The sequence below is a fragment of the Leucopleurus acutus genome (assembly GCF_964270905.1).
Source record: "Leucopleurus acutus genome assembly, chromosome: 7".
NCBI lineage: Eukaryota > Metazoa > Chordata > Mammalia > Artiodactyla > Delphinidae > Leucopleurus > Leucopleurus acutus.
Window position 1 is genome coordinate 24,072,142 of NC_139150.1, and position 25,609 is coordinate 24,097,750.

General features: G+C 45.9%; 1 protein-coding gene and 1 pseudogene across 7 annotated transcripts in view; both read left to right on the forward strand.

Moving 5' to 3' along the window:
• EPB41L4B (erythrocyte membrane protein band 4.1 like 4B) overlaps positions 1-25,609 on the forward strand; it is a gene marked incomplete at its 3' end in the record, with an annotated part of 141,151 nt that overhangs the window by 111,107 nt on the left and 4,435 nt on the right. For 3 of the 6 annotated variants that reach the window (XM_082843588.1, XM_082843586.1, XM_082843589.1), the window contains exons 19-24: positions 119-186; positions 2,679-2,777; positions 11,933-12,122; positions 13,988-14,065; positions 19,938-20,054; positions 22,309-22,377. In XM_082843588.1, coding sequence (XP_082699714.1) covers positions 119-186; positions 2,679-2,777; positions 11,933-12,122; positions 13,988-14,065; positions 19,938-20,054; positions 22,309-22,377 — 621 coding nt within the window. The remainder of the gene's footprint in view (positions 1-118; positions 187-2,678; positions 2,778-11,932; positions 12,123-13,987; positions 14,066-19,937; positions 20,055-22,308; positions 22,378-25,609) is intronic. The other 3 variants (XM_082843587.1, XM_082843591.1, XM_082843590.1) reach the window with 3 other exon arrangements.
• On the forward strand, positions 8,106-10,992 carry LOC309964508 (DNA endonuclease RBBP8-like; annotated as a pseudogene). Its single transcript has 2 exons — positions 8,106-10,218; positions 10,424-10,992. The product of its transcript is annotated as a DNA endonuclease RBBP8-like (transcript).

The window sequence follows — 25,609 nt, forward strand, 5'->3', positions numbered from 1 at the left end:
GATCTACCTCTTTGATACACCTTCACATTTCTGTAATCCTTTGAATGTAGGAGACTTGGAAACCTTTTTGCATGCCAAGATGTCCAGTTTTGACGAACCTTCCTGTTTTCTTTAACAGGTTGGAAAAGAGGAATCAACGTTTGTAAATATCAATAAGAAATCCAGTCTTCAGGACGCTAACGTAAGGTCTGTTGCTTCTTGTTTGAATGGGGAAACAATAGTACCTTCAGCATTATCCTCAAAACATTGCTCATGAGGGCATTTGCTAATAAAATAAAGAGGAAAAAGAAAACTGAGAGAATGTGAGCCTGAAGCAGGAGAAAAGGACTGTCGTAAACAACTTCCTTTATGCCTCAAAAATGCCACTTATTCTGTTTTAATATTTCTACCTGATGTACCAAAAAAGAAATCACTTTTGAGATGCTTCTCAGGCATGTAGATCGGACCTTGTCATTCCCCTGCTTAAAGTCACGGTGGAGTCCGGACTCCTTAACAGAGCATAGGGTGACCTTTATGACCTGGCTTCTGCTCCCTGTCCCAGCTCAGTTCATCCCTCTTCCCGTGGTCCATTCACACGCTCCTTATCTGAGCTCCTTGAAGTACTAGAACCACAAATGTTCTTTAAAGCCTCCAGGCTGCCACCAACCCAAACCCAGAGGAAAACCTCCCTTTCCTGATCTCATAGAAAGCAGACACTCTTCCCCTCCCAGCCCAAGTGAGTAACAACCTGTAGATCATGGCAGCCCCACTGACACCTTGGCAGCCTGCTAACATTGGTGGGGGTCTCCCTAGGATAGAGTTTCCTAAAATGGGTCCAAGGAGCACTGCAACCATATTTTGTTAAAACCAAAGACTCAGGTCCTACTCCAGACCCTTCAGATCCTTTGGTGGAAGACGGGGTGGGTGTTGTTGGGGGGGGAGGGGGGGGGAAGGGAGCGTGGTTGTGGTAGGGGAGGCCAGGAATAAGAATTTCAAAAACACCCAAGGTGACATAGGAACCACTACCCTGGGGAATACTTGATGCTAAAAATAAAGACTAATATTTCTCTGTGTCATCTCATGATGCCTGGCCCATGTTCTTGGTATAAATTTGTCTTCCTCCAGAGACCCATACCCAGCTGCCTCTTGGACTTTTCAAAACCTTAATTCATCTCTTCCCACCCTACCCTACTGTCCCTTCACCAGTTTTCCTATCTTGGTCAGTGGCATCGTTACCTACCTGTGATCCAGACCTGAGGCCGGGGAGTCCTTGACCGTTACCTACCTCATGCCCTCATCTAATTAGTCACCAAGTCCCGCCAATTTGACTTTCATATTATCACCCACATCCATCCTCTCCTCTTCAGGACCCTCTTCCCGGCCTACCCCCGGGCCTCACCATTTCTCATCCTGGATAACCACTACTGCAGTCTTCTAAGATGCTCCCGACTGGCCTGCTCTCACCAGCATCCTTTGATGCTCTAAGGGCCTTTCTAAAATGCAAGTCTGACCTTGCCACTCCTTGCCTAAAACCTTCAGTGACTGCCTTTGCCTTCAGCGTAAACAGCTCATCCTGAGGTGCCTCAGGCCCTGGCCCCTGCTTTCCCCTCTAGTCACAATCCCCTGCTCTTCCAATGGGACCTTACCCATCAGCAGTTCCGGGTCTCCACTCTGTCTCCCACCTTGGAAGTCTTACCTCCATCTGGTTGAGTGTAAATCCCTCCTTGAAGCTTTCCAGACACCAACCATTTCACCCAAGCAAAGTTTTGTGCTCCCCTATGTGTTCTTCCGGGGACCACGTTCCGTTGACTCTGGGGTCCCAGCTTGAGGAAATCATGAACCTAAAGTATGTTGACTCCAATTTCGTATTTGCTCATTCACATGTTTCTTTAACAAACATTTCCTGGGCACTGGCCACCTACCTACCGCCATATTAGGCATTGAATAGAAGGGAAGATGGAGGTCCAGAAGTGTTAACTGACTTGCTAGAGGTCCCTTGCTGAGAACCTCAATTTGTTTTGATGCCTGTTGGTCCCCGAAGGTAATTTCTGGTGTTTTAAGTGAAATCAGTCACGTACAAAAATGTGTAAAAGCTTTACCTTAAAATCACTGGTTTTGAGTAAGCCCATTGGTTATCTGGCATATTTTCTTGAGGAAATATAAAAATGAAACTTAATTTTTAACATTTTCACCTAGACATAGAATTAAAATGTTTCAGAGTAAGTCTTAAAGGTCTTCTGATTATGCATTTTCACATGAAACACTCTAATCATTATTTATCTCTCTTTTTAAAAAATATATTCTGTGCTACGTTTAAAATCACATAGCTACCAGATTACTTGGAAGTAAAAACGGGTTATCCACAGGTTTCTCTTTACTCATTTTACTGGCAAAACCTGGTTATGAACCAAAACCTCAAATTAGGAGTGGGTGTTTTTGGCAGGGAAATTTTATGTGGTACCCCAATTATGTTCAGTTCCTGCTTGCTGTATTTTCTTCCCTATGATTTTTTTGGTTTTGGCTTTTCTGTGGTATTTTTAAATAATTTTATGTAATAAGTAAAGAGGAGGGGAAAAAAAGGATATCTTGACTGTCAGTGTTATTAAGGTATAAATTAACTGAGAAAGCAGTCCCTATAGCCAAAATCAGACCATAAACCTTTTTATTGGTGGTGTTCTGCTTTTCTGGTGTGTCTCTAGAAGTCCTATTCCTATACGTGTGGAAACTACCCAACCAGCTGCGGAAAAGCCGGAAATCAAGCCTCCCCGAGTGCGGAAGTTAACGAGACAATACAGCTTGTGAGTTCTATGCTGCAGGTTTTTCAATTATAACAACAAAGGTGATGCTAAATGTCCAGTTGTAAATGCTTCTTAGCCCTTCACGCCATTCCCAAAGAGCTATCCCAAAAATAGAGTCTGTTTCCAATTTAAGTCATAGTGGGACTGGATCTTTCCCCCTGAAAACATGACATGATTGGCATATGTATTCATCATTGATTGCTGTGTAACAAATTACTCCAAGATTTAGTGGCTTAAAACAATCCCCATTTATTACCTCACAGTTTCTGTGGGTTGGGAATCCAGGCATGGCTTAGCTGGGTCTTCTGGGTTAGAGTGTCCCTTAAGGCTGCCTTCAAGGTGTTGGCAAGGGCTGCAGTCTCATCTGAAGTCTCATTCATGCCGTGTGGGACAGGATTCAGTTCCTTGAGGGCTGCTGGACTGAGGACATCATTCGTTGCTGACTATCGGCTGGAGGTTGCCCTTAGTTCCTAGTCATGTGGACCTCTGCTGCTTTCTCCATAGGAGAAAACACACAAGAAGAGCCAGAGAGAGCGCTAAGAAGGTGACATCACAGTCTTCTATAACCTCATCTCGGAAATGACATCCCATCACTTGCCCTATTCTGCTCATTTGAAGCAAGTCCCTAGATCCAGCCCACCCTCAAGGAGGCAGGCTTCTTCAGGGGCACAAGTAGCAGAAGGGGATCAGGGGAAGCCATATCGGATACTGCCTCCATGGTGCCGTAGTGAAACGGTAGCATTTTCTGTCCACAGAGCCAAAGCTGATCCCTGAGCTATAGGAAGGAAGAGCCATAGTCCTGTAGGACTATGTAGACTATGTAGACTATGTAGACTATGTAGACTATGTAGGACTATGTAGAGCCATAGTCCAAAGTGTCCCAGAACCGCCAGGACCTGTCCAGTTCTGTTCAGCTTAACAAAAGTTGTTTTGGCTACCATGTGCACAGGGGTATTCTAGGCACTGTGGGGGAAGAACAAAGTGACTTTGACAATTCCCATGCAAGGACTCATAATTTATTAGAGGGAGAGACAGATTTCCCTCTAATAAATTATAATTATAATCCAAAGACAGGCAAATGCTACAGTAAGGGTGGTGGTATATTAGCATAATCACAATGGTAGTTAGAATTTCTTGACCTTGGCTATGGCCCAGGTATCGTGCCTGGATGTATAATTGGTCAGAGAGCTGCAGGGGGATCTTTGGGTGCAGTGGAAAGCATGGGGCTCTGGAGTTAGAAAGGCTTCTAGTTTACTGTTACAAGCTCTTGGGAAAATTACTCTTTGAATGTCTCCTTCGTCTGTAAAATGGGTAAGGATTTTGTGAGGGTAAACATGAGATAATGTGGGTAAAGCCCTAGCTTTCAGCCTAGCCCTGGCTGAAAGATGAGTTAGTTCCCCTTCCTTTTTCTTATGGATCTGAAGCCTCTGAAGAGGTCAAGTTTAGGAGGTACTGAGAGTACAGAGTATAGGACAAGGAGTGTAACTCCAGATGCAGTTCTCAAACAGCCAGCTCAGGCCTGCCACTTGCACCTTGTGAAAAGGAGAAGAAAGGGGAGTGCGGTTTCAGGGCAGACACATCCCACCTCATTAGTGTTAATAGAAGTTTCTTGACAGTATAGCAGCTGTATTTCCTAGGGAAGCCAAAACGAGTAAGATTCAAATAATTAGCAGTCCTAATGATCTCTGGGGGACAAATTAAACCATGAAAAATCTGCTCCCCTGAGGATAAAGCTGGCAGGATTAACCTTTCACATTTCAGAACTCAAAATGTTATTATCACCCATTCGGGGTATGTAATCACTTTGGAAGCAATGACTAATACCTGACCTGGAAGGAAAGAAAATGTAGCTAACTCACCAAATTGCCTCTTTTAAGGAAACCATTGTCAAACCTCTAACTTCATGTGTATTTCTTAAGATACCCCAAAGTATTCTGCTTTGAAAATCAAAGAATGGCAGCATTTTTCCCATTAGTAGTAAATAGCAAAATTGATGGATGAGATTTTCCGAGTTTTAAGTTTTCATCCCATAAATAGTAATGGTACTGTTGACACTCGTTACCACTTCTTTACTCGTCTCTTCCACTCATAGATATTGATAAAGTTAATAAACACTTGGTTGGGGATACAGATTGGAAAACCTCAGATTTCCCATTTCCTAAAAAATAATTCTGCATCATTAGTTTTGAGATGCAGGGGTGTGTGTGCCCTTTTTATCTGTTACAGTATTCCTAGTTCCTAGGCCAGAATTATGTGTGCTTGTTTGGGTTTTAGGGTACTCCATCAAAGCATCATGATATTCAGGTGCTCTGCAAAAGTTTTCAAACTGCTGCTTTTTAGGATATAAACAACAATCTCAGCTGTGTTCTTTTCTTGAAATACGGCATAGGGAGGAAAGGTGTGGCTGCTGTGTGCAGAGTGAATGGAGAAGCAAACTCTGCAAACAGTTGAAGGCAGGTCAAAGCATCATCTTTATATTGATGTCAGCTGGTATGTTTAGAAAATGATGAGCTGCTTAATTTTTACCCAGATGTATAACTTAACTATGTATTTAAACATCGTGTAAAAATCTAAAGGTATTCAGGCAAGACAGAAAAATACTTTTCTCCAAAGAGAAAAGTAACTAATTCCCTAGAATCACACCGTCAAAAATAACCAATGTTCACATTTATGACTATTACTCTAGACATTTTTCTATGCATATATTGTTAAAATAGAAATCATTTCAAAGAAAAGACTCATACTACTACATAAAATTTTACTTATTAAAATGTTTCATGAATTTACCTTAGACACCAGGTGTTCGTCATAAATCACATTGATAGCATAAGCTATCTGGCATAGCTCACGGTCTTAGGTGTGCAAAGACACATTTATCCAGCAGGATATTCCAAGGGTCCAGAGGTTCTCTCAGGAGCTTGTCAGTGGCCAATGGTTCCTTTGGAATGTACAGGGTTTGAGCATCTGGGGCCTGCTGAGTTAGCCCTTTCCTGTGCAGGCAGCAATCTGGCTGGCAGCAGGGGAGAGGGAACTTGTCTATTTCTATAAATTTGAGAAAATACTGTCCATGCTAAGGGTGGGGGATTGATGGTGCTGCTCTGTGCTGGGATGATCAGATCAGAAGAGCTTCCAGCCTTGACGTACCTTGTGGGAAGTCAGGCCTTCCCAACAAAGCCAAGTCCTGGAGATAAGCCCCAGCTGCCGTGAGGGAGACTTCTCCCACATGTCTAGTGTCCTTTCCATCCTGGCTCATCCCACGCGATCAGAGAGGGTCGAAGACCAGAGCTGCTTGGCCCCAAAACAATTGTGTGCAACTCCTTCTCTATAATCAGTTTATCACACCGAAGAGACAGTTGCTGTTAGGCCACAAAAGGAGTCATTACACCCTTCGCTCAGAACAGGAGGTTCCTACAAGTCTTATGCTTACCCTCCCAAGGGAGGCTCCTCAGAATAACATCCCTTGGTTTGGTGGTTCCCCAAAACATTAAACATAGAACTACCATACAACTCAGCAATTCCACTCCTGTGTGGAATTTCAGTTCAAAAGAGTTGAAAGCAGAGACTCAAACAAATATTTGAACACCAGTGTTCATAACAGCACTGTTCACAATAGCTAAAAGGTGGAAACAACCCAATTGTCCTTCAACAGATGAAGGGATAAACAAAATACAGTCTGTCCATACAATGGAATGTTACTCAGCCATAAAAATGAATGACATTTTGACTTATGTGATGACATGGATGGACCTTGAAAACATTATGTTCAAACAAGCCTGATACAGAAGAACATTTGCTGTATGATTCCACTTATACGAGGTACCTAGAGTAGTCAAATTCATCCGGACAGAAAGCATCGTGGGGGAGGGGTGTGGAATTTCCCCTTTACCCTTTTTGAGTTCTTGTGGCTGGTCTAATAATAAACTGAAAAGGTTAAAAAGAAAGAAATTTTAATTCATGCACATGGAGGTCTCATAGAAATGGAACCTAAGAAGTGCCCAAAGCAGGCAGCTTTTCTACTTTTTAGACAAAGAAACAATAAAGTTGTGAGGATTTGACAGGACAAAGAAACTTAGTTTTTGGGTGCTCATTTACTGAAGAATCTAGACAGAGTTAAAACTTAAAGAAGTAGCAGGGTTTGTTTATACAGGCCTCTAGGCCCAAATCCCCTGACTCTGATGATAAAGGGGTCCTTCTATCTTCAGGTGCAGGGAGTACACCTTTCACACGAGAGATTTATTTCCTGCTTTCAGGGAGACAGAAAGGAGGGTCAGAGTGTTGGCCATTTCTTAAGTAACTTTAATTCAAAATAAGCAATATGACCTTTACACCACGTAACAAGCAGAAAGGAGAAAGTCTGTCAGAAATTAAGGAATAACTGGGGCTTCCCTGGTGGCGCAGTGGTTGAGAGTCTGCCTGCCAATTCAGGGGACACAGGTTCGAGCCCTGGTCCGGGAAGATCCCACATGCCGCGGAGCAGCTAAGCCCATGGGCTACGACTACTGAGCCTGTGCTCTAGAGCCCGTGAGCCACAACTACCGAGCCCACATGCCACAGCTCCTGAAGCCCGCACGCCTAGAGCCCATGCTCTGCAACAAGAGAAGCCACTGCACTGAGAAGCCCGTGCACCGCAACAAAGAGTAGTCCCTGCTCGCTGCAACTAGAGAAAGCCTGCGTGCAGCAACGAAGACCCAACACAGCCAAAAATAAATAAATAAAATAAATAAATTTATTAAAAAAAAAAGAAATTAAGGAATAACTTTTTACAACATTTTAGGTTACAATTTAACATCATGAAGAGGAGAAGAAAACTTGAGGCCCTAGACAAAGTTTCAATATTCTCTTGGAAACCAGTACAAACTATATTGATAAATATTTATTTCTAATTTAAATGCCATAAGTAATTACTTTTTCTTACTAACTACCACAGGAAAAAATTACCCTAAGTTGTTTTTAAAATGCAAATTTTCATAACTAGGATATTACATCTCATAGTTAATACATATTTTGCTTAATAGTAAAACTATCTCTTACCAGATTAATTAAAAAATCCTGGGCCCTCGGGCCGTCCCCCAGCCCTGGAAAACACTGGCTGCCCCAAGGGGGCAGCTTGGCTGCTGGCGGTTTGGCAGATCAGGAAGGGAACGAGGAGAAAAGCAAACGGCCGTCTCTTCCCCGCTCCAGAGCGTGCTCGCATTCCTGCTGGGGCTTTCGAGAATCTCGAGGCAATCTTGCAAGCCGTATTTGAACTGGCCAAAGACAACTTCAGACCTGTATAATGTAACAGAAAAGGTCAGAAAACATTAGGCGGTAGAAGTGTGAGCATATTAAGTAAGATGAACGTCTCGGGAAGCAGTTGCGGAGGCCCCAGTTCTGCAGATGTATCTAATGACTTTAAGGATCTTTGGACAAAACTAAAGGAGTATCATGATAAAGAAGTACAAGGTCTACAAGTAAAAGTAACCAAACTGAAAAAGGAACGAAGTTTAGATGCACAGAGACTAGAAGAATTCTTCACCAAAAATCAACAGCTGAGAGAGCCACGGAAAGTCCTTCATGACACCATTAAAGTTTTAGAAGATCGATTCAGAGCAGGATTATGTGATCGCTGTGCGGTAACTGAAGAACATATGCGGAAGAAACAGCAAGAGTTTGAAAATATTCGACAGCAGAATCTTAAACTTATCACAGAGCTTATGAATGCAAAGAATGCAGGAAGAAAATAAAAATCTTTCTGAACAGCTGCAGCAGAAAATTGAACATGATCAACCACGTCAAGCACCCGGTCTTGAATCTGAGGAAGTTGTTATTCCAGATTCACCAATAACAACTGTTTCATTTTCTGGCGCTAACCGACTACGAAGGAAGGAGAACCTCCACGTCCGACACGTAGAACCAACACATACTAAACTGGAGCACTCTGGGTGTGCACATGAATGGAGAAAAGTACCACAGTCTTCAACTCATTCACAACATAAACATAATGAACGTGAAATTCTAGTGGCTGACACGTGATCAGAGTCAAGCTCCAGTGGCCAACACACATGGAAAAAGCAGTTATCCTCCTGATGATTTAGCTGCAGTTGTTGCTGAAACACTTGGACTTAGTGTTCAAGATGAGTCTGAATCTCGAGGTCCTATGAGCCTTCTTGGTGATGAGCTCTACCACTGTCTGGAAGGAGATCACAAAAAACCTTCTGAGGAATCTAGAAGAAATAGTGAAGATAGTTTAAGATTTTCAGATTCGAATTCAAAGACTCCTCCTCAAGAAGAATTGACTACTTGGGTATCATCTCCTGTATTTGGAGCTATCTCTAATGTGAAAAGTAGTTTAGGTTTGAATACAAGTTTGTCCCCTTCTCTTTTAGAGACTGGGAAAAAAACCCATCTGTAAACAACACCTTTCAGCAACACTTCTAATTCTAGACCAGAGAAACCTAGATCAAAATCTGAAGATGGTGCCCTTTTCACACATCATAATATTGGGGCTGAAGTGAAGAAGATCACTAACCAGTCATCTTCTAATAAGCAGGTGCTTATAAATAAAAATACAAGTGAACAGGATAGTATTGATCACATTAAAGATACTGTTACTGTTAAAGATACTGTTACTGATAAACATGAAATCACTGGGAGGCCGAATCAAAAGGAAGAAAATCAAGGAAGAAAGTGAAGATGAAGTAAGCTGCGCCCAAGCCTCCTTTGATAAAGAAAATGCTTTTCCTTTTCCACCAGATAGTCATTCTTACATGAATGGAGACTATGTGATGGATAAACCTCTGGATCTGTCTGATCGATTTTCACCTATTCAGCGTCAAGAGAAAAGCCGAGGAAGTGAGGACTCTAAAGTCGGGTTTAGGCAAGTGACTCTCTGAGGTTTTGAAGCCTGTTCCAAAGGGCTCTTCCTCAAGCCGTAAGGCCTTGAGTGGGAGCTGTGGGTTAACCAAAGATTCCCCAGAAGAGCCCAGCAGTTTACAGGAGTCCCTCCTCCAGTCCTTGAGTAAATCTCCAGATAATAAAACACTGTTACAAATAAAGGAAGAAAATTCTATCTTTAAAATTCCTCTACATCCACGTGAAAGTTTGGAGACAGAGAATCTTTTTGATGACACGAAGGGTGCTGGTTCTCGTGAGCCTCTAAAAATAAAAACCAGGTCAGTCCATGGAGCATGTGAACTTGCATCAGTTCTTCAGTTAAATCCATGTAGAATTGCTAAAACAAAGTCTCTACAAAACAACCAAGATGTATCCTTTGAAAACATCCAGGGGAGTATAGATCCAGGAGCAGACCTTTCTCAGTATAAAATAGATATCACTGTAGTAGATACAAAGGATGGCAGTCAGTCAAGATTAGCAGGAGGAGAGACAGTGGACATGGACTGTACATTGGTTAGTGAAAGTATGCTTTTAAAAATGAAGAATCAAGGGCTTCCCTGGTGGCGCAGTGGTTGGGAGTCCGCCTGCCGATGCAGGGGACACGGGTTCGTGCCCCGGTCCGGGAAGATCCCACATGCCGCGGAGCGGGTGGGCCCGTGAGCCATGGCCGCTGAGCCTGCGCGTCCGGAGCCTGTGCTCCGCAACGGGAGAGGCCACAGCAGTGACAGGCCCGTGTGCCGCAAAAAAAAAAAAAAAAAAAAAGAAGAATCAAGAGCAGAAGGGAGAAAAAAGTCCAAATGGAGAAAGAAAAATGAATGATAGCTTGGAAGATATGTTTGATCGGACTACACGTGAAGAATATGAATCCTGTTTGGTGGATAGCTTCCCCCAAGTAGCAGATGAAGAGTTGTCAACTGCTACAAAAAAACCAAACTCTCCTGGTGATAAACAAGATAAAGTCAAACAGAAAGCATTTGTGGAGCCATATTTTAAAGATGATGAAAGAGAGACTAGCTTACAAAATTTTCCTCATATGGAGGTGGTCCGGAAAAAAGAAGGAAGAAGAAAATTGCTTGGACACACGTGTAAGTAATGTGAAATTTTTTATGCAGATTTTCCAGCAGAAGAAAGAGAAAAGAAGTTGGCTTCCTGCTCAAGACACCGATTTCGCTACATTCCACCCAACACACCAGAGAATTTCTGGGAAGTTGGTTTTCCTTCCACTCAGACTTGTATGGAAAGAGGTTACATTGAAGAAGATCTTGATCCTTCTCCTCGTCCAAAAAGACGGCAGCCTTACCATGCAATATTTTCTCTGAAAGGCAAAGAGCAGAAGACATAAATGTTGAAGCAAAAACAGGAGAGATGACAATATTCTTTTTATTTATAGTTAAGGTTGGTATTAAACATTGATTTTTTTGATCTTCTGAAAACTGATTTATAAATCATTTTTCTATTGAAAATGTTTTTAAATGGCATTTACCCATCACACAGACGGCTATTTAAAAATGGATAAGTTTATGTCGTATTTTCTTGCTTTTGCACCTTTAAAATAACAAGGTGCTTTCATTTTGCACTCTGAGTTAAAAGTTGTTTATTACTTTATTTGGTAATACCTAATTACAATTTTGAAAATACGAAAAAGAAAATCCTGCAGATGTTTCCAGGAATAAACTTTCGATGATGATGGTAATTCAATCTTTCCTTCAGGGTCTTCAAAAAAATGCTATATAAAAAACATATTAAGCTTTTTCTCCATGTAATTTTATTAAAATAAAAACAACTCTATCCTAATAAAAAAGAATCAATATGCCATTGTGGCATATTCGGGGGTGGCCCACCCTGAGCCTCAACAGCAGAGCAAATGTTACCAGGGTCTGCGGAGAGGGGGGCCACGAGGAGCTGTCGTTCAGTGAGTGCAGAGTTGCTGTTGGGATGATGAAAAAGTTTGGCGTATAGATAAAGTCCTTGTTATACAACATTGTGAATGTGTTTGAGCCCCTGGATTGTAAACTGACAAATGGATAAAATGATAAATATTACGTTATACATATTTTCTCATAATAAAACATTGTTTTAATCCCCGGGCAAGTGACAGAAAATCCAGCCCAGACTTGCTTTGGCTGAAGGTCAATATATCGGCCCCTGTAAGCTGGACATCTGGTAGACATCTGTTTGGGAAGCCCCCAATCCCCACCCTAGGCGTCCCAGCCCTCCCCACCTCCCTCGACTCCCCTCAGCCTGTTTATTATTGTAATGAGCAGAGCTTCATGTGCTTCTAGTAACCGCAGTGATGAAGACGACCTCCCTCCAGACCTGGCCGAGGCAGCGGGAGCGACCACAACTCCAGCCATGGCCACCACCATGGCCACCACCACACAAGTCTCAGTGCCGCTGGCATCCCCCAAGGTCCACAAACTCAGCTCGCCTCAGAATTCAGAAGGCAAGGGCCAGCTGTCCCCAGGGGCCAAGGTACGGCGGAAAAGCCCTGAGGAGTAGCTATACTTGCCGAGAACTCTGCATAAATTGTGTGTGGCATCTGTATGCATTTAAACTTTGCATCATCAAGTCTGTGCACTCGTAAAGCTACAGTAATAACCACCAAAGCATGTGTTTTATATAACCTGTCCCTGAAAGATAACCACGTATGAGAGACAAATGGTATAATATAAAAGCATGTACTTTGTACTTGAAGGGAAATATAAGAGATTTTTGAGGGCAATTTTAGTTTTAGAATATCATCCCTGCAAAAGCTGTTACTCTACTGTGAAGACAGAAAGCAAGAAATGGGTTTTTATCCCCCATAATGGAAAATTTGGAGGAGTAAAAACAGAGGTATCCCTATCCCATTCCTTTTATGGGATAGCCTGTGTTAACAGTTTGAAAGCGGGAAATATTATTCTATTTGTCACTCTGAAATTTCAGGAAGTTGCCAATGATGTGAATGGGCTGTGACTAAGGCACAAGACATTTCTCTTGGTTTCCTTTGAGTGACGCTTAGCTGTGGTCACTCTTCAGCAATTGGTCCAAAGGCGATCACATGTCTTGCTCTCCAAGCAGATGCTGAGTCAAAGGTTGCTTGGTCTGTGGACCCCGCTGAGGAACACTGTGTGCATGAGGTGGGGCCCCTAATGCAAGATTGGAACCTTAGAGTCTTGGGGGCCAAGACTTGGGGCCCAACTGCTCCTTTCAAACACCTATGGCTGCTTGAAACAAGTAGTCACTCCGCAGCCCTTGTTTCTCCGAGCCTCAGTTTCCTCTTCCCAAAAAAGAGAATAAGATCTGCTACGATGCCCAGCTCATGGGTCCAGCAGAGATTAAAGTGCTTGTGCAAACAGGATGCCCGAGGCTTCTGTAGCTCCAGGGATCATGATTCCTGGTAACATCTAAGTAACAATAGTGCAGGCCGCATCGTGTATGACTGAGGCCAGTCTTTCACAGGGTCCCTTCCCGGGGTTTCTGGGAATACCTCTGTGTCCAACAGGATCCGGCTGGATCCCTCAGCCAGTGACTGGCCCAGACTGAGGCTCCCCACTTTTCTGTAGATCACCTCCTGGGAACTGGAGTTGGGTTCCCCTCCACCGTGCTGAGTCCCTAGCACTGCTTTGTCCCAAGTGTGGACACAGGCTCCTCCGTATATCCCAGGCCATGGTTAAAACCACGCAAAAACATTTACAAAACAGAAGGGAATTCAGTGGAGATGCAGGCAACATCGTACCAGAAGCCACAAGGCTCCCTCTTCTGGCCATCTCTCTCCTTAGGGCCCTGCTTGCACCAAGTAAATGCGACTTATTTTTTTCCACAGAGGGTTTCAAGGCCCCCCATGCTGCTGAGATACCCCCAAGGCAAGGCGAAAAAAAAATTTTCCCAAAAAATGAACGTGATTTTCAGAGGTACCATCTGAAAATCACTCTCCTACCATAAAGCTCTTCCTCGTTATTGTGCAGATGAGTTCAGCTCCTTGAGGTCTTGATCCAGGATGAGGTCTTTACTCTCTGTTTATATATTCAAAGCACTCTTTGAAGTGTTTTCCCCCCAAAGGCCAGTCAAAGAGCAGTCAAAGCATTTAAGAAAAATTGTTTGCAGCTTCAAAAAAGACAGTTCTCCACCCTATACCCTACTTCTACCCATTAAGATTTCAGAAAAACTCAGGGTTTGGTGTCAACGTTTTGTACACTACTGAGTTAAGAGAACTCTGGTGGGGGTTGGCATGATAATGAGTTCAGTGTTAGAAAAGGGGAAGAGGAGAGAGGTCAGGACCGTCTGTATCTTCTGTTGAAATTCCACTGTCAGTCCAGAGCCGGCGCTAACTGGGATATTTTTGTCTGCCTTTGTAGAGCCCCTCTGACCGAGGAGGTGCCTTTACCTTGGAGCCAGGTGATCTGCTGATGGATTTCACAGAAGCCACTCCTCTGGTAAACTTCCCATTTTGCTAAAACCAGAAAAGCCACAGACCATAGAAACACCTTGGCAGTGGGACGGATGGACAGAGGTGGGCATCGCTGCTGGGAAGGCTCTTCCTCTTGTCCTGCGCACAGCCTGGAGGCTCAGGGATCAGCTTTCTTCCAGGGTTCAGGCATCACGGGTCCTTCCACCTCACAGAGCCCCCGAGGGAGGGCCGTGCTCCCTGTCCTCTGAGGGTGGCTGCAGGGGCCCCACCCTGCCTGTCTGCTGCTCCTCCGTGCTTCAGTCTCGGCTTCTTGGCTTCCTGGGCTGCATGCCCGCCATGCATGCGCGCCCTGGGACATCCCTTGCTGTCTCCTGCAACAACATGCTCCGGCCTAGAGTACCAGCTCAAGGCCTCACCTAGGTTTCTAGGCCCCTCGTGCCTCCCTACCATCCTCCATCCTCTGCATAGAGGTCTCTCCTTCAGGATGGGATGCCTGCAGGTGGGAAGCCCTTTCAGGGAAGGGAGCACTGAGCCAGGAGTCATGCAGGCCAGACCTGGCTCCACTCTCCGCTCTTCACCTTAAGAGCCTTGTCATTGGATAGTGGCTGCCCCATCTTCTGTCAAATGAGGATGTCGTTGTTTGCCCTGTCTGCCTAAGAGTATTGTAAGGATCACATGAGAGAGAGAGCCCCATATATAAAGCAGCATAAATGTGTATAAGATATTATAAACGTGATTAGATGACACAGGCAAAATTGGATATATCTTAGGCTGGGCTCAGCCTAATACCCAAGTATACTGGAGCATAAATCATGGTGCACGAATTTGGCATGTGAGTCAAAACGTGAGCCAAGTCAAAAACTGTCTCCTGAGAACTTACTCGGCGCCTGGCTGCGTAGGAGGCTCTGGGAATGGATAGGGCAGCTAGAGGCTGGAGGGGGCTCAGGTTGGTAAAGGGTCAGGATCAACAGGAGAGACGTGTGGAAGATGCTTGGGGAGAAGCCAGAAGTGGGAGTCATTCAGGACTGGCTCCCTGGACAAGGGTGTGGTGGATGGGAAGGATTTCTGGAAGGCTTTCAAGAGGGGACAAACGAGGCAAAATGCTGTCCAGGCTTTAGGAATGATCACTGCTCCTGCCTCAGCTAGCACAAGGAAATCATCTGTAATTTATGCAACTATACTTCTCTTCTGGAGAGCTGGTACAGTCTGAGAGCTTCGAGTCAGCGCCTTCAGATAAACTGCTTGAGAACTGACAGTGGGCAACACCCAGCTCGGGGACCTGCAGAGTTACTTCCTTCCCATGCTCAAGTAAATGGAGCTGGTTATTCATGGCCTTTTTGTTAGACAGATTGCCAAGATAGGGTAACCCGGAAACACCTCATCGCCCCTTTGCCCAGATTGGGAAACTGAGTCCCAGAGTGGGGTAATCACCCAGGGACCAAGCTGGAGCTGGAGCCCAGATGTTCTGGCTCTTTCTCTGGTGCCCTTTGCATCTAATTGAACTAAATCTGGACTCCTCTTTAGGGAACTTACCATTTTGGAGAAGAGCAATGCCTGGAAGAAGGGCTGTGTTTCAAACACTCTAAGAGAGTCTGTATAAACTGCTACTGCTGTGGGACCCTGTGCCTAACCCTGTCTGGGGGCACTAGGAAAAAGAAGGCTTCATGTTGCTAGGGTTTTAAGGTATGAGTAGGAGTTTGCCAGATGGAGGAAGTGGACCAAAGCATTCTATGCAGAAGGTACAGCATGAGCAAAATAATGATTATTTATTATTATTTAAAAGGTCTGGTGGATCTGAGAACTAGGGTTAGTTTACAAAAAAATACATCATGGCTTTGACAGGAGTGATGGGATTCCCTTAAAAACCATTGTGTTGCAGATCCAGCTTGTGGATTTAACTGCCTCACCTTTTCTGTGTTTGGCGTAACAGACTGAGATTAGAAAGGAAGCGGCATCTGGCAGGGACCCAGAGGTCCCCTGATCTCAGGTGCCAATGCCTACCAAGTTACTGTCCAGTCTCTGCTTGCACCCCTCCAACAGCAGGGAGCTTATTCCATGTCCCCAGGACACTTTGCTTGTGTCTCTGGGCAGCTCTGGCCGAGCTCTGAAACAGGGTCCAGGTGCTGCACTGCCCAGCCACGGGACAGCTGAGGTTTTTGTACAAGACACAGCTGCCCACTTCACAGCTGAAGTTTGCAGTGAATACCTTTTTTCAAGATGAAGCATCCTTCTTCTTATTTGTGTGGATTTGAGGCACAAGTGCATGTTCACAGAGCACATGCACACAGAAGGTATGCTGGAGGGCTAGTATTTCGGGCTTTCCTTGGCATCATTGGCTTTGACCTTACTTCACTCCAGAGACCTATCTCCATGAGTGCCGAAGCGTCCTAGAGGGGAAGAGGGACTCCAGCAGCCTGCTTCTCCCTTTGTCTGGTCCTCTTACCTCCATCTCCTCCATTTGTTCTTCCCAGCATCAAAGAAATGCGAGCTGCAGCCCTTTCTGCCCTTGATGTTAGGGTGATGGGGAGCGTGGCATCTGTGTCTCTAAAGACAGCCAAGGAAGGCTAGACTTAGGGTCTGGGGCTGGAAGAAAGTCTTAAAGCTGTGTCCCTGCCCTGGTTCCTCAGGCCAGAGCTAGAAGGACAGGGAGCTGGAGAGAGAGGAGTGGGACAGATTTTCTTGCCTTCATTAAACCAAGACACTATTGGAGCTAGTTTAACCCTTAATGTCTCTTTACCCTTATGATCCAGTCTCTGCATGGAACGAAACATGGTCCAAACAGCCAAGAATGATAAAAAAAGATTCAGTCTTTAACTGGCGTCTCTTAAGATAATGAAAGAAGATTAAATGAACACCTCCTGGTAACAGTTCTTGAATCTCATTTTGCTTCTCTCTTAATTCTCTTGCACCTTGCACTTCCCCGAGGACTTACATCCCCAAACTCTCCACAAAAACATTCTTTTCTAGCTTCACTCCTGTAGCATCCCCTGCTTTTTCCCAACTCTTTTTTTCTGTAATCCCCAACTCTTTTATTACGTAGCTCAATGTAGCAATCCAAGTCCTACAACCTCTGCAGCTCTGTTGTCTGCCCGTTCCTGGAATCTGCATCATAGACTCTTCAAGATCAGATAAGAGTTTCTGCCTGGGAGGGAAGCAGGTGTGAGGATGGGAAGGGAGGAAGGCAAGTGAGTGAAGACAGCACGCACTCTCCCTCTGGTGTTCTCATTTGTTGTGCAGGGGGGTGTGGGTGTCGGTAGAGTGTGGGGTGTTAGAAGGTGGGCACATGGACACATCAATCATGTTGACCTTGGGATGCAGAGTCCCACCCTCTACTCCAGGTCAGTCATGCCAGCTTCCTTCCCCAGGTAACACAGACCGTGAACACCCATACCTTCTGTGTCTCTGATGCTCTCTCTTTGGGGCGTGTCCCTCCCTGATCCCTGTACTGCAAGAACCACTCACCCAGCTGCAGAGCATCATAATCCAGGTCTCATCTGGGTCAGGGGACATTAGTCAGGAGTTCATGTGTCAGGGAGGTGATGGCCTGGCCAAAGGAAGGTTGTGTAGGGCCCAGAATGGGCCCTGGGTTGGCTGTCAGAAGAACTGAGTTTCCATTTGTCTCAATAACTTAGTTTTTATTTTGAACCTCATTCTAGCAGGAGAGCTGAAGCTTAAGCTCAAGTCAAATCAGGTGCCTCTTCAGTCTTCCTGGGCTTTCATCCGTGTTCTTCAGGGCATGGGGAGAGGGACGGAAGTCTCTTTAGTTCGTGAAGTCACCTATTTGCTGATACATCTGGGACACCCACTGCTTCACTTATGCGCCTTTTGGGTCGGTGGAGATCGCGGTGCCGCTGGGATGTGAATCCCTATCTGCTGGACACAACCACACAGCCATTCTGCTCTGCTCTCCCATCTCTACCTGAGTAGAGGGGTGCAGGTCCCCACTGCTCTTTAATCCCTGTCCCCCAGCCTCTGCCTATGAACGGGGGGCCCAGAGACCCTTTGTGCAGCACTCACTAATGTCTACCCGTTCTCCCTTTCCTTCTGACTTCTCTCGCTTATCCTCAAGCTGGCAGTCTCTTTTCTTATCTGGATGAAGGCTTACACATTTTCACCATCATTTATCTATGCCAAAACCTTTCTGTTCCCCAGAGAGTCAGATTTTGGAACTCAAAAGCCATATAGAACCTAGGTGCCTAAATGTAGAAAAGACCGAAGGAGGAAAGGAAATACCAGGAGAAAACATAAATGGTATTTCAAAATAGTATCCTATTGCATGTGAAATCCTGTTCATTTACTACAAGTCAGAAGTGTGGGAGCCCCAGGGATGTTCTTTTGTTTAAATCCGCTCAGATGCATTTAGAAATCTGAGTTTCAAATCTGAGATCTAAATCTCCATTTAGAAAGGTTAGAGATGCTTGTGGGATGGACCAACATTTCTTTACCATAAAAGTCCAATGCTGGGCAAAGCTTTAAGTCATCCATTATAATCTTCAGTACAGACACTGGTGGCCAGTACACATTTTGGCCTCAAGGCAGAATGTCCTTGTTTCTTGGTGATTTATGCCTTAGTAGCATCTTATAGAGCATAGCATTTATCCTGAGGACCAGAGCGGGAGGGGGAGTTTAAGTAGGGTGGGAAAACTTAACTGCACATTAGGTGACTAATGTGGACTCCCTTGTTTCTGAAGAATGGATTTAGAAACAGTCAACAAGAGGGTCTAGACCCATGGATTTAGACTTTGCAAATGCAATTTCTGCATCCCCCCCGTCTGAATAGTAAAACAAGGCTATCATGGAGACCATCGTAAATAATGGTTGTGAAAGCCCCTTGGAGATCATCTAGGACTGCACAATAGTAAAAAGGATGGAGTTAGATCAATTTGGAGATGGAAAAGAAGGCAACAACTTTCCTGATAATTTTTCAGTGAAACTTTCCCAGAGGCTCTACTGGATTCATTATGGCAGGATCATACCAACTACTTAAGAAAACGCTCATGAGCTAAAAGATGCATGTATTTGTTCCCTGGAGTAATGGTTCTTTCCTGAGACCCAAACTGACCCTGTCAGTGGCTCCCTCCCCTGACATCAGAGCATTCTTCCCTCACCATTCTCATCCTCACCGGTACAAGCTGTTGGGTCTCTGCTGGGTGCATGGCACTATTTAGGGCTGGGGCCAGGGAACCCGGTATCCCAAATGACATGGCATTTTCTCACAGTGCTTGGTATCTCCTAGCTAAGCAGCAAGTCCCCTCACCCCCCAGTGCCCATATGAGATGCCAAGGCCTGGGTCCATAGATGTGGGAGGAGGGTCACGGCCAATATATTTTCTGAACACAGATAAAGAGCCATGGCAGATTCAATGTTAAACTCTGTGTTCGTCCTCACTGATGTACCTCTTTCTTGTAGCTCTCTGTTGGGCATCTACTCACTTAGCCACTTATAATGTGGGCCCTTACTTAGCAGAGTGCAGGAGGCCATGGGGCATGGAAGGCAAAGACTCTCCAGTATGTGGCCATTGCTCATTTTGCCCCCATGGCTGGCTTCACTGATTCATCTGAGCTCTTTCTGGCTTGGCCTGGGCGATGCTTCAGAATCCTCAACAGCACCCCGGTCCTGTGCACTTGGCACAGGACAGGTCCCCTACCTGCCAGCCCCAGCAATGGGTTTTGATCTGCCGTTCTGCTCAGATAGTGGAGAAGACAGAGGAGGGCCAGAGAGGAGGAGAGAAGGTGGAGAGAGGAGGGAAGAGGGAGGGACCAGAAGCCAGGTGGCCAGAGGCTGGAAGGAGGCTGCGGGTGAGGCTGGCTTGAGAGCTGTCTGGAGTCCACAGATCCATCTTGCACTGTGCTGTCTTTCTCTCCTTCCCCTCCCTTCTCTCCTCTCCTCGTGAGCAGGCAGAGCCCGCCAGCGCCCCCCACTGTGCCCACTCTCGCTGTTCTCCTCCACTCTCTCTCCCCATGAAGGAAGAGACCACTGGAGTTTGCATGCATCCTCCAATCAAAACGAGGCTGGTAGGTACCCTGGCAGGGAGAGGGGCCCGGCCAGGAGAGGTGAGGCGGGCAGGAGCCGCCAGGAGGCAGCCCGTGGGTGTGCACGAGCACCAGACCTCCGGAGGAGCCTGGGGCCGCAGGGGCTCTCACTCCAGGATGATTGCAGAGTTTGGAGTCCAGCCGTCCCTGGTCAAACTGGGACCCACGGCTGTGATCCCGCCCCTTCGTCTCTAGGTCTCAAGAACCGTGAAGAGTTTGTTCTCCTAGAGCCGTGCTGAGGATAGATGCTTTCCGCAGAGAGAAAAATTCTTAGTTGCATTTCTATTAAAACAAAAGCTTTTAACTTGTGTTTTCCTGCTATTTATCAAGATGACAATGTGAGAATTATATAATGACTTGAAGGGAATCACCCATAATCCCAACCTAGCACAACTTTTTTTCATTTTTGCATGTTTCCTTCTAATATTTATTTGTATTCATTCATAATTTTACATAGTTAAGTCAGAGTGTCCATATCATCTCCTGTTTTCCTCTTTTTGCTTAATGTTGTATTGTTTCTAGCGTGTTCTTGGTACCACATACTGTATATTCCATCAAGTGAATGGCCCGCCATCTACCTAACGAACTCTTTACTGCAGGACGCGTGCTTTGTTTCCAGTTTGTCACTATTTGAGGGAACGCATATAGCTTGTGTGTCAGGTATTTTATTTTCTCAGGCCAGACCCTGCTGGGTTCAATATTGCAACTTTGGCTTTGCTAAAGTCATTCTAAAGTGGTGTGATACCAATGACCATCAGCGCCATCATCAGAAGAGTGAATGTGCTTTGCCAGAGCCCGGCAACCCAGAGTGTAACTGTTGGAATGTCTTTTTCTTCTTTAGAGCAGGTATAAAATAATTCTTTGAAGTTGCCCACTTTCACATTTCTTTAATAGCGATAATAACCCTCTTTTCCCCTTTTATTTCATGATGGTCTGAGTCTTATCTGTATGTTACTTTCACCTTGCTTTTGGTCTCAGAACACCACGTTAGGCCCTGTGAGGAGAAAGGCTGCCCCCAGTCCTTCTCTTGCTATGCTGCAGGCAGTCACTACCAGCAACCCGAGTTGGCACCTGAGTCCCTGGGAATTTTGAGATATTTAAAGAGACTAAGGAGAGTTTGAGGAAGGGGAGCAGGCTTGGGCTGGACATCTCAGTGCCCACTGCAAGGACATTGTCATTTCTAGATCCGTTGAGTTGAGACCTACTCAACTCATTCAGAACCCTCAGAAGATTTGGGTCTGATCTGATGTGTTCCTGACCCTCCCTACCTTACCCTCCATTAGAATGACTCAAGGCCATCAGGTAGCTACTCCAGGGTCCATAGGCGAGACTCTGAGAGACACTAAGGCGGTGGCGCATAGGGAGTGGTGGCCTCGGTGTCTTGGCTGCAGCCCTCTGGTGGCGGGTGGCACAATGTGCATTCACCAGCAGGCAGTTTCTGTGCCCCTGTGGGTTGCAGACAAAGCTAGTGCCACAGTCGTCAGGACCCTGGGCCTGCTGGCAGTCCTCTAGGCCAGCTTAAAGAAATACACACACACACACACCCCCATCCTCCAAGGCCTCCAGGAGGCCAAAGATGAAATGACCCAAGAGAAAGAAATGGAAGCAAAGGCTCTTTTTGGCCACTTAGCCCTACCTGATCATGCCGGAGCGTCCACCCTCTTTCAGACCCCAGCACGGGGCACTTCTAATCACCATGCCTTCTGTTCCCAAGGCCACGGTGGTGGGATTCTCCCATGCTTACATGGGTTTCCCTGAGGTTTCCCTCTATGGCCCAGAGTTTACAGGGAGCCCAGCAACTAAAGTGAACAAACAGGGAATCCTCCTGGCCTGATTAGTCCAGGCCTCCTGGTACTCTGTCCACTCTGATATACTGTGTTCCCAGATGTGCCCTCTCAGCGGCCTCTAGTCCATTCTCCAGAGCTGCAGGGGAGCCGTCAGCAGGCCCCCAGGGAGCCCTCACCTGCCTCATTATATGCCCTGGTCGTGGTCAGGGCGAGGAAGACTCCAGCCTGTCTTCCTTGCAGCGGCCTGGCCCTATAGCACAACAGTGGGCACAGTTACGAGCGCTGGGCAACACTCCTAGTGACCCTTGGTGTATTTCTTCAACAAGTAATGAAGGCTTGGTGTGTGTCCCCTTGAAACCTTCAGTTCCGTTTAAAAATGCACTGCCAAAGATTTCAAAATTTTGTTTTCTAATCTGAAAGTAACACTCTTCTCTGTCTCTTTTTTGAAGATAAAAACATTCCCGGCTGATACAGTGACCCCTTTTCCTGATCCTTTCATAACAGGGCCACAGTTTACCGTAAGTAGATCCGGAAAACAGATCTGTGTTTCGAGATATTGTTCCCAGGTGGCGTGCTTTCCTGTGATTCACCAGCCAGCAGTGCCAACAGCTTCTTTTTTTTTTTTTTTTTTTGTGGTACGCGGGCCTCTCACTGTTGTGGCCTCTCCCGTTGTGGAGCACAGGCTCCGGATGCGCAGGCTCAGCAGCCATGGCTCACGGGCCCAGCCGCTCCGCAACTTGTGGGATCCTCCCGGACTGGGGCACAAACCCGCGTCCCCTGCATCGGCAGGCGGACTCTCAACCACTGCGCCATCAGGGAAGCCCCCAATAGCTTCTTTTGATCACTGTGAACTCTGTGAGGCTGGGAAGGAGCTGGGGCTTGGGGGTCTGCATCTTCTAGTTTTGTTTTGTTTTGTTTTATTGAGGTGAGCTTCATGTAACATAAAATTAACCATTTTAAAGTGACAATTCAGTGACATTTAGTACATTCAGGGTCATGCAGCTACCACCTCTATCTAATTCTAAAACCTTTTCATCACCCCCAAAGGAAACCTCATACCCATCAAACAGTCACTTCCCATTTTCCCCTTCCCTCCGGCCCCTGTCAACCACCATTCTGTCTTTTTGGATTTGCCCAGTTTGGATATTCCATAAAAATGGAATCATATACTGTGTGACCTATTGTGTCTGGCTTCTGTCACTTAGCAGAATGTTTGTAAGGCTCATGCACACTGTAAGATATATCAGTACTTCGTTTCTTCTCATGGAGGAATAATACTCCATTGTACTTATATACCATAACTTGTTGATCCATTCATTCATCGATGGGCGTTGATGGGTTGTCTCCACCTTTTGGCTAATGTGAGTAATGCTGCTGTGAACATGCAGGTACCTATATTTGTCTGAGTCCCTGTTTTTAATTCTTTTGGGTTGGATCTGCATCTTGATAATGGGAAGATTTTAGGTTAAGTTATTTTACCGCTCTGAGCACCAGTCTCGTCTTATTTAAAGTGGAAATAGTAATAAGAACATCCTCCTCCTTATATCTGGTTGAGGCAAGGATCAAAAGGGATCAAGAACTTGAACGTACTTTACCGACCACAGACCACCCCCACAAATGTCAAGTACGACGTTTCTCGATGCTGGAGAGGCAGGTGGTGTACTTAACAAGAGCAGGTAGTCATGACAACGGGCTTTCCCGTTACCATGGCTCTCTGTGTCGCCGAGCAGCTTATTTAAACTCTTTGCAAACTGTTGAAATGTGTTTAAACATTTAAATGTAGTTTCCTCATCTGCAAAATGAAAGAGTTCGATGATTTTCAGGATTCTTTTCAGCTGCTCAGCTTTTTTTCCTTAACTGAAAGCTTCTGCAGAAGCTCACCATCTACTGAGCAGAAGTGGGGAGGCTCAAATGGGGGTGGGCAGAAGAGGCTCCCTCCTCTTTCCCCTCGCCCTCTCCTCCTCCCAGGGATCAGAGTATGCGATTCCTGGAACCAAGAACCAAGTGGTCCCTGAGGCTCCTTCCAACGGCCAATCTAGAGGACCTGTGAGGTGGCCTAGGGGTAGCTTGAAGTGCAGTCTCATGGGTTAGGTGATGGTCGCTACCTGAGGTGGCCGGCCGCATGAACAGGGAGGGTGTGAGCAGCGGCTGATTCATGTTTCGGAGGATGAACAGAACTGGGAAGGTGTTCAGCAGTCCATGCAGAGACAAAAGCATGTTTCTAGAACAATCCATGCTAGGGTCATGATCTGCTTCCAGAACCTGCCTTTTAAGAGCCAGAGAGCAGAGACACAGGGGCTGGGCCGGGCTGTTCAGTGCTGCTGCCGCAACATTCATCTGGCCCCTGCAGTTGGGCTAGGCACAGCTCCCCAGCTGGAAGCTCCGGCTCTACTTCCTCTGCTGGCCATGGCGGGTACTCTGGCCTGCTCCCCAGCCTTGGCAGTGCTGCGAGACACCCAGGGAAGCCCTTCCTGAAAAGCTGGGGGCCAAGATGGAGCAGGAAGCCAATGTCAGAAACCATGCTGGGACTTTTAAGAACTGGGCGAGAGGGCTTTGAGGCAGCTGGAGCAGGCAGGGGGAGCAGCATGAACCAGAGTCCTGGGGCAGAGGAGTCATCCCACATTCAGGGGAATGAAATGAAGGCCAGTGGGCCTAGAAGGCAGAGAGCAAGGGTGTGAGGCATGAGAGGAGGAAGGGGAGGAAAGCAGGGACAAACCCTATAGGGCAAAACCATGCTTGGCTTTGTAGGCCAAAGGAGGGGCCCTGATCTGCATCCTACGAGCAATGGGAAGCCTTTGAAGGACTTTGAGCAGGGTAGTAACAGGGCAGCTGCATTTGGAAATGGGCCCTGTGATGGCAGTGGGAGCAGAGCTGGGTTCAGGCAGCGTGGACTCAGGGAAGTAGCCTAGAAATCTAGGACAATAGTTCAAGGGAGAGAAGGCAGAGAGTGTGATCCAGAGAGGTGTTGATGGTGGAGGTGGAGAGGTGTGCACAGATCAGGGGGATATTTAAGAGGCTGGTAAGGGGGACTTCCCTGGCATTTCAGTGGTTAAGACTTCACCTTGCAGTGCAAGGGGGTGTTGGTTCAGTCCCCGGTCGGGGAGCTAAGATCCCACATGGCTGGTGGCCAAAAACCCAAAACATAAAACAGAAGCAATATTGTAACAAATTCAATAAAGACTTTAAAAATGGTCCACATCAAAAAAAAAAAATCTTAAAAAAAAATTCTTAAAAAAAAAAAAAGAGGCTGGTAAGGAATTGGATTGGATGAGGGAGAGGGAGGGCCAAAAAGGGCTCCCAGATTTCTGACTTGCAGAATGTGGATGGAGAGTGGGTCCATTCACTAAGATAAGGAAATCTTAGGGAAGAGTGGATTGGGAGGGATAATGAGTTTGCCTTTGGCCTAGATGTGTTAGAAATGCCTTGGAAACATCTGAATGGAAACAGTGAATGGGCAGTTGGATATCCAAGTCTGTATCAGGAGACAGGACTAGACTGGAGATTATAATTAGGGAGTTACCAACAGCTGGATGGTAACAGAAGCCAAATTCATGAGCTTCAGCTTCCTAATTTTCTTACCACCCTGTGTCATATTATCTTTTCCTCCCCTCCAAGGTCAAGACACTTGACCTTGCTACAGGGTTGCCCTCTCCACAGGCCTCCACACCTATCCTGACCACACTCATGGGGGAGCTCAGCAGCTCCAGGGAACTCCACACAAAGTTTTTCTGGCCGTTGATCCAGCATTGA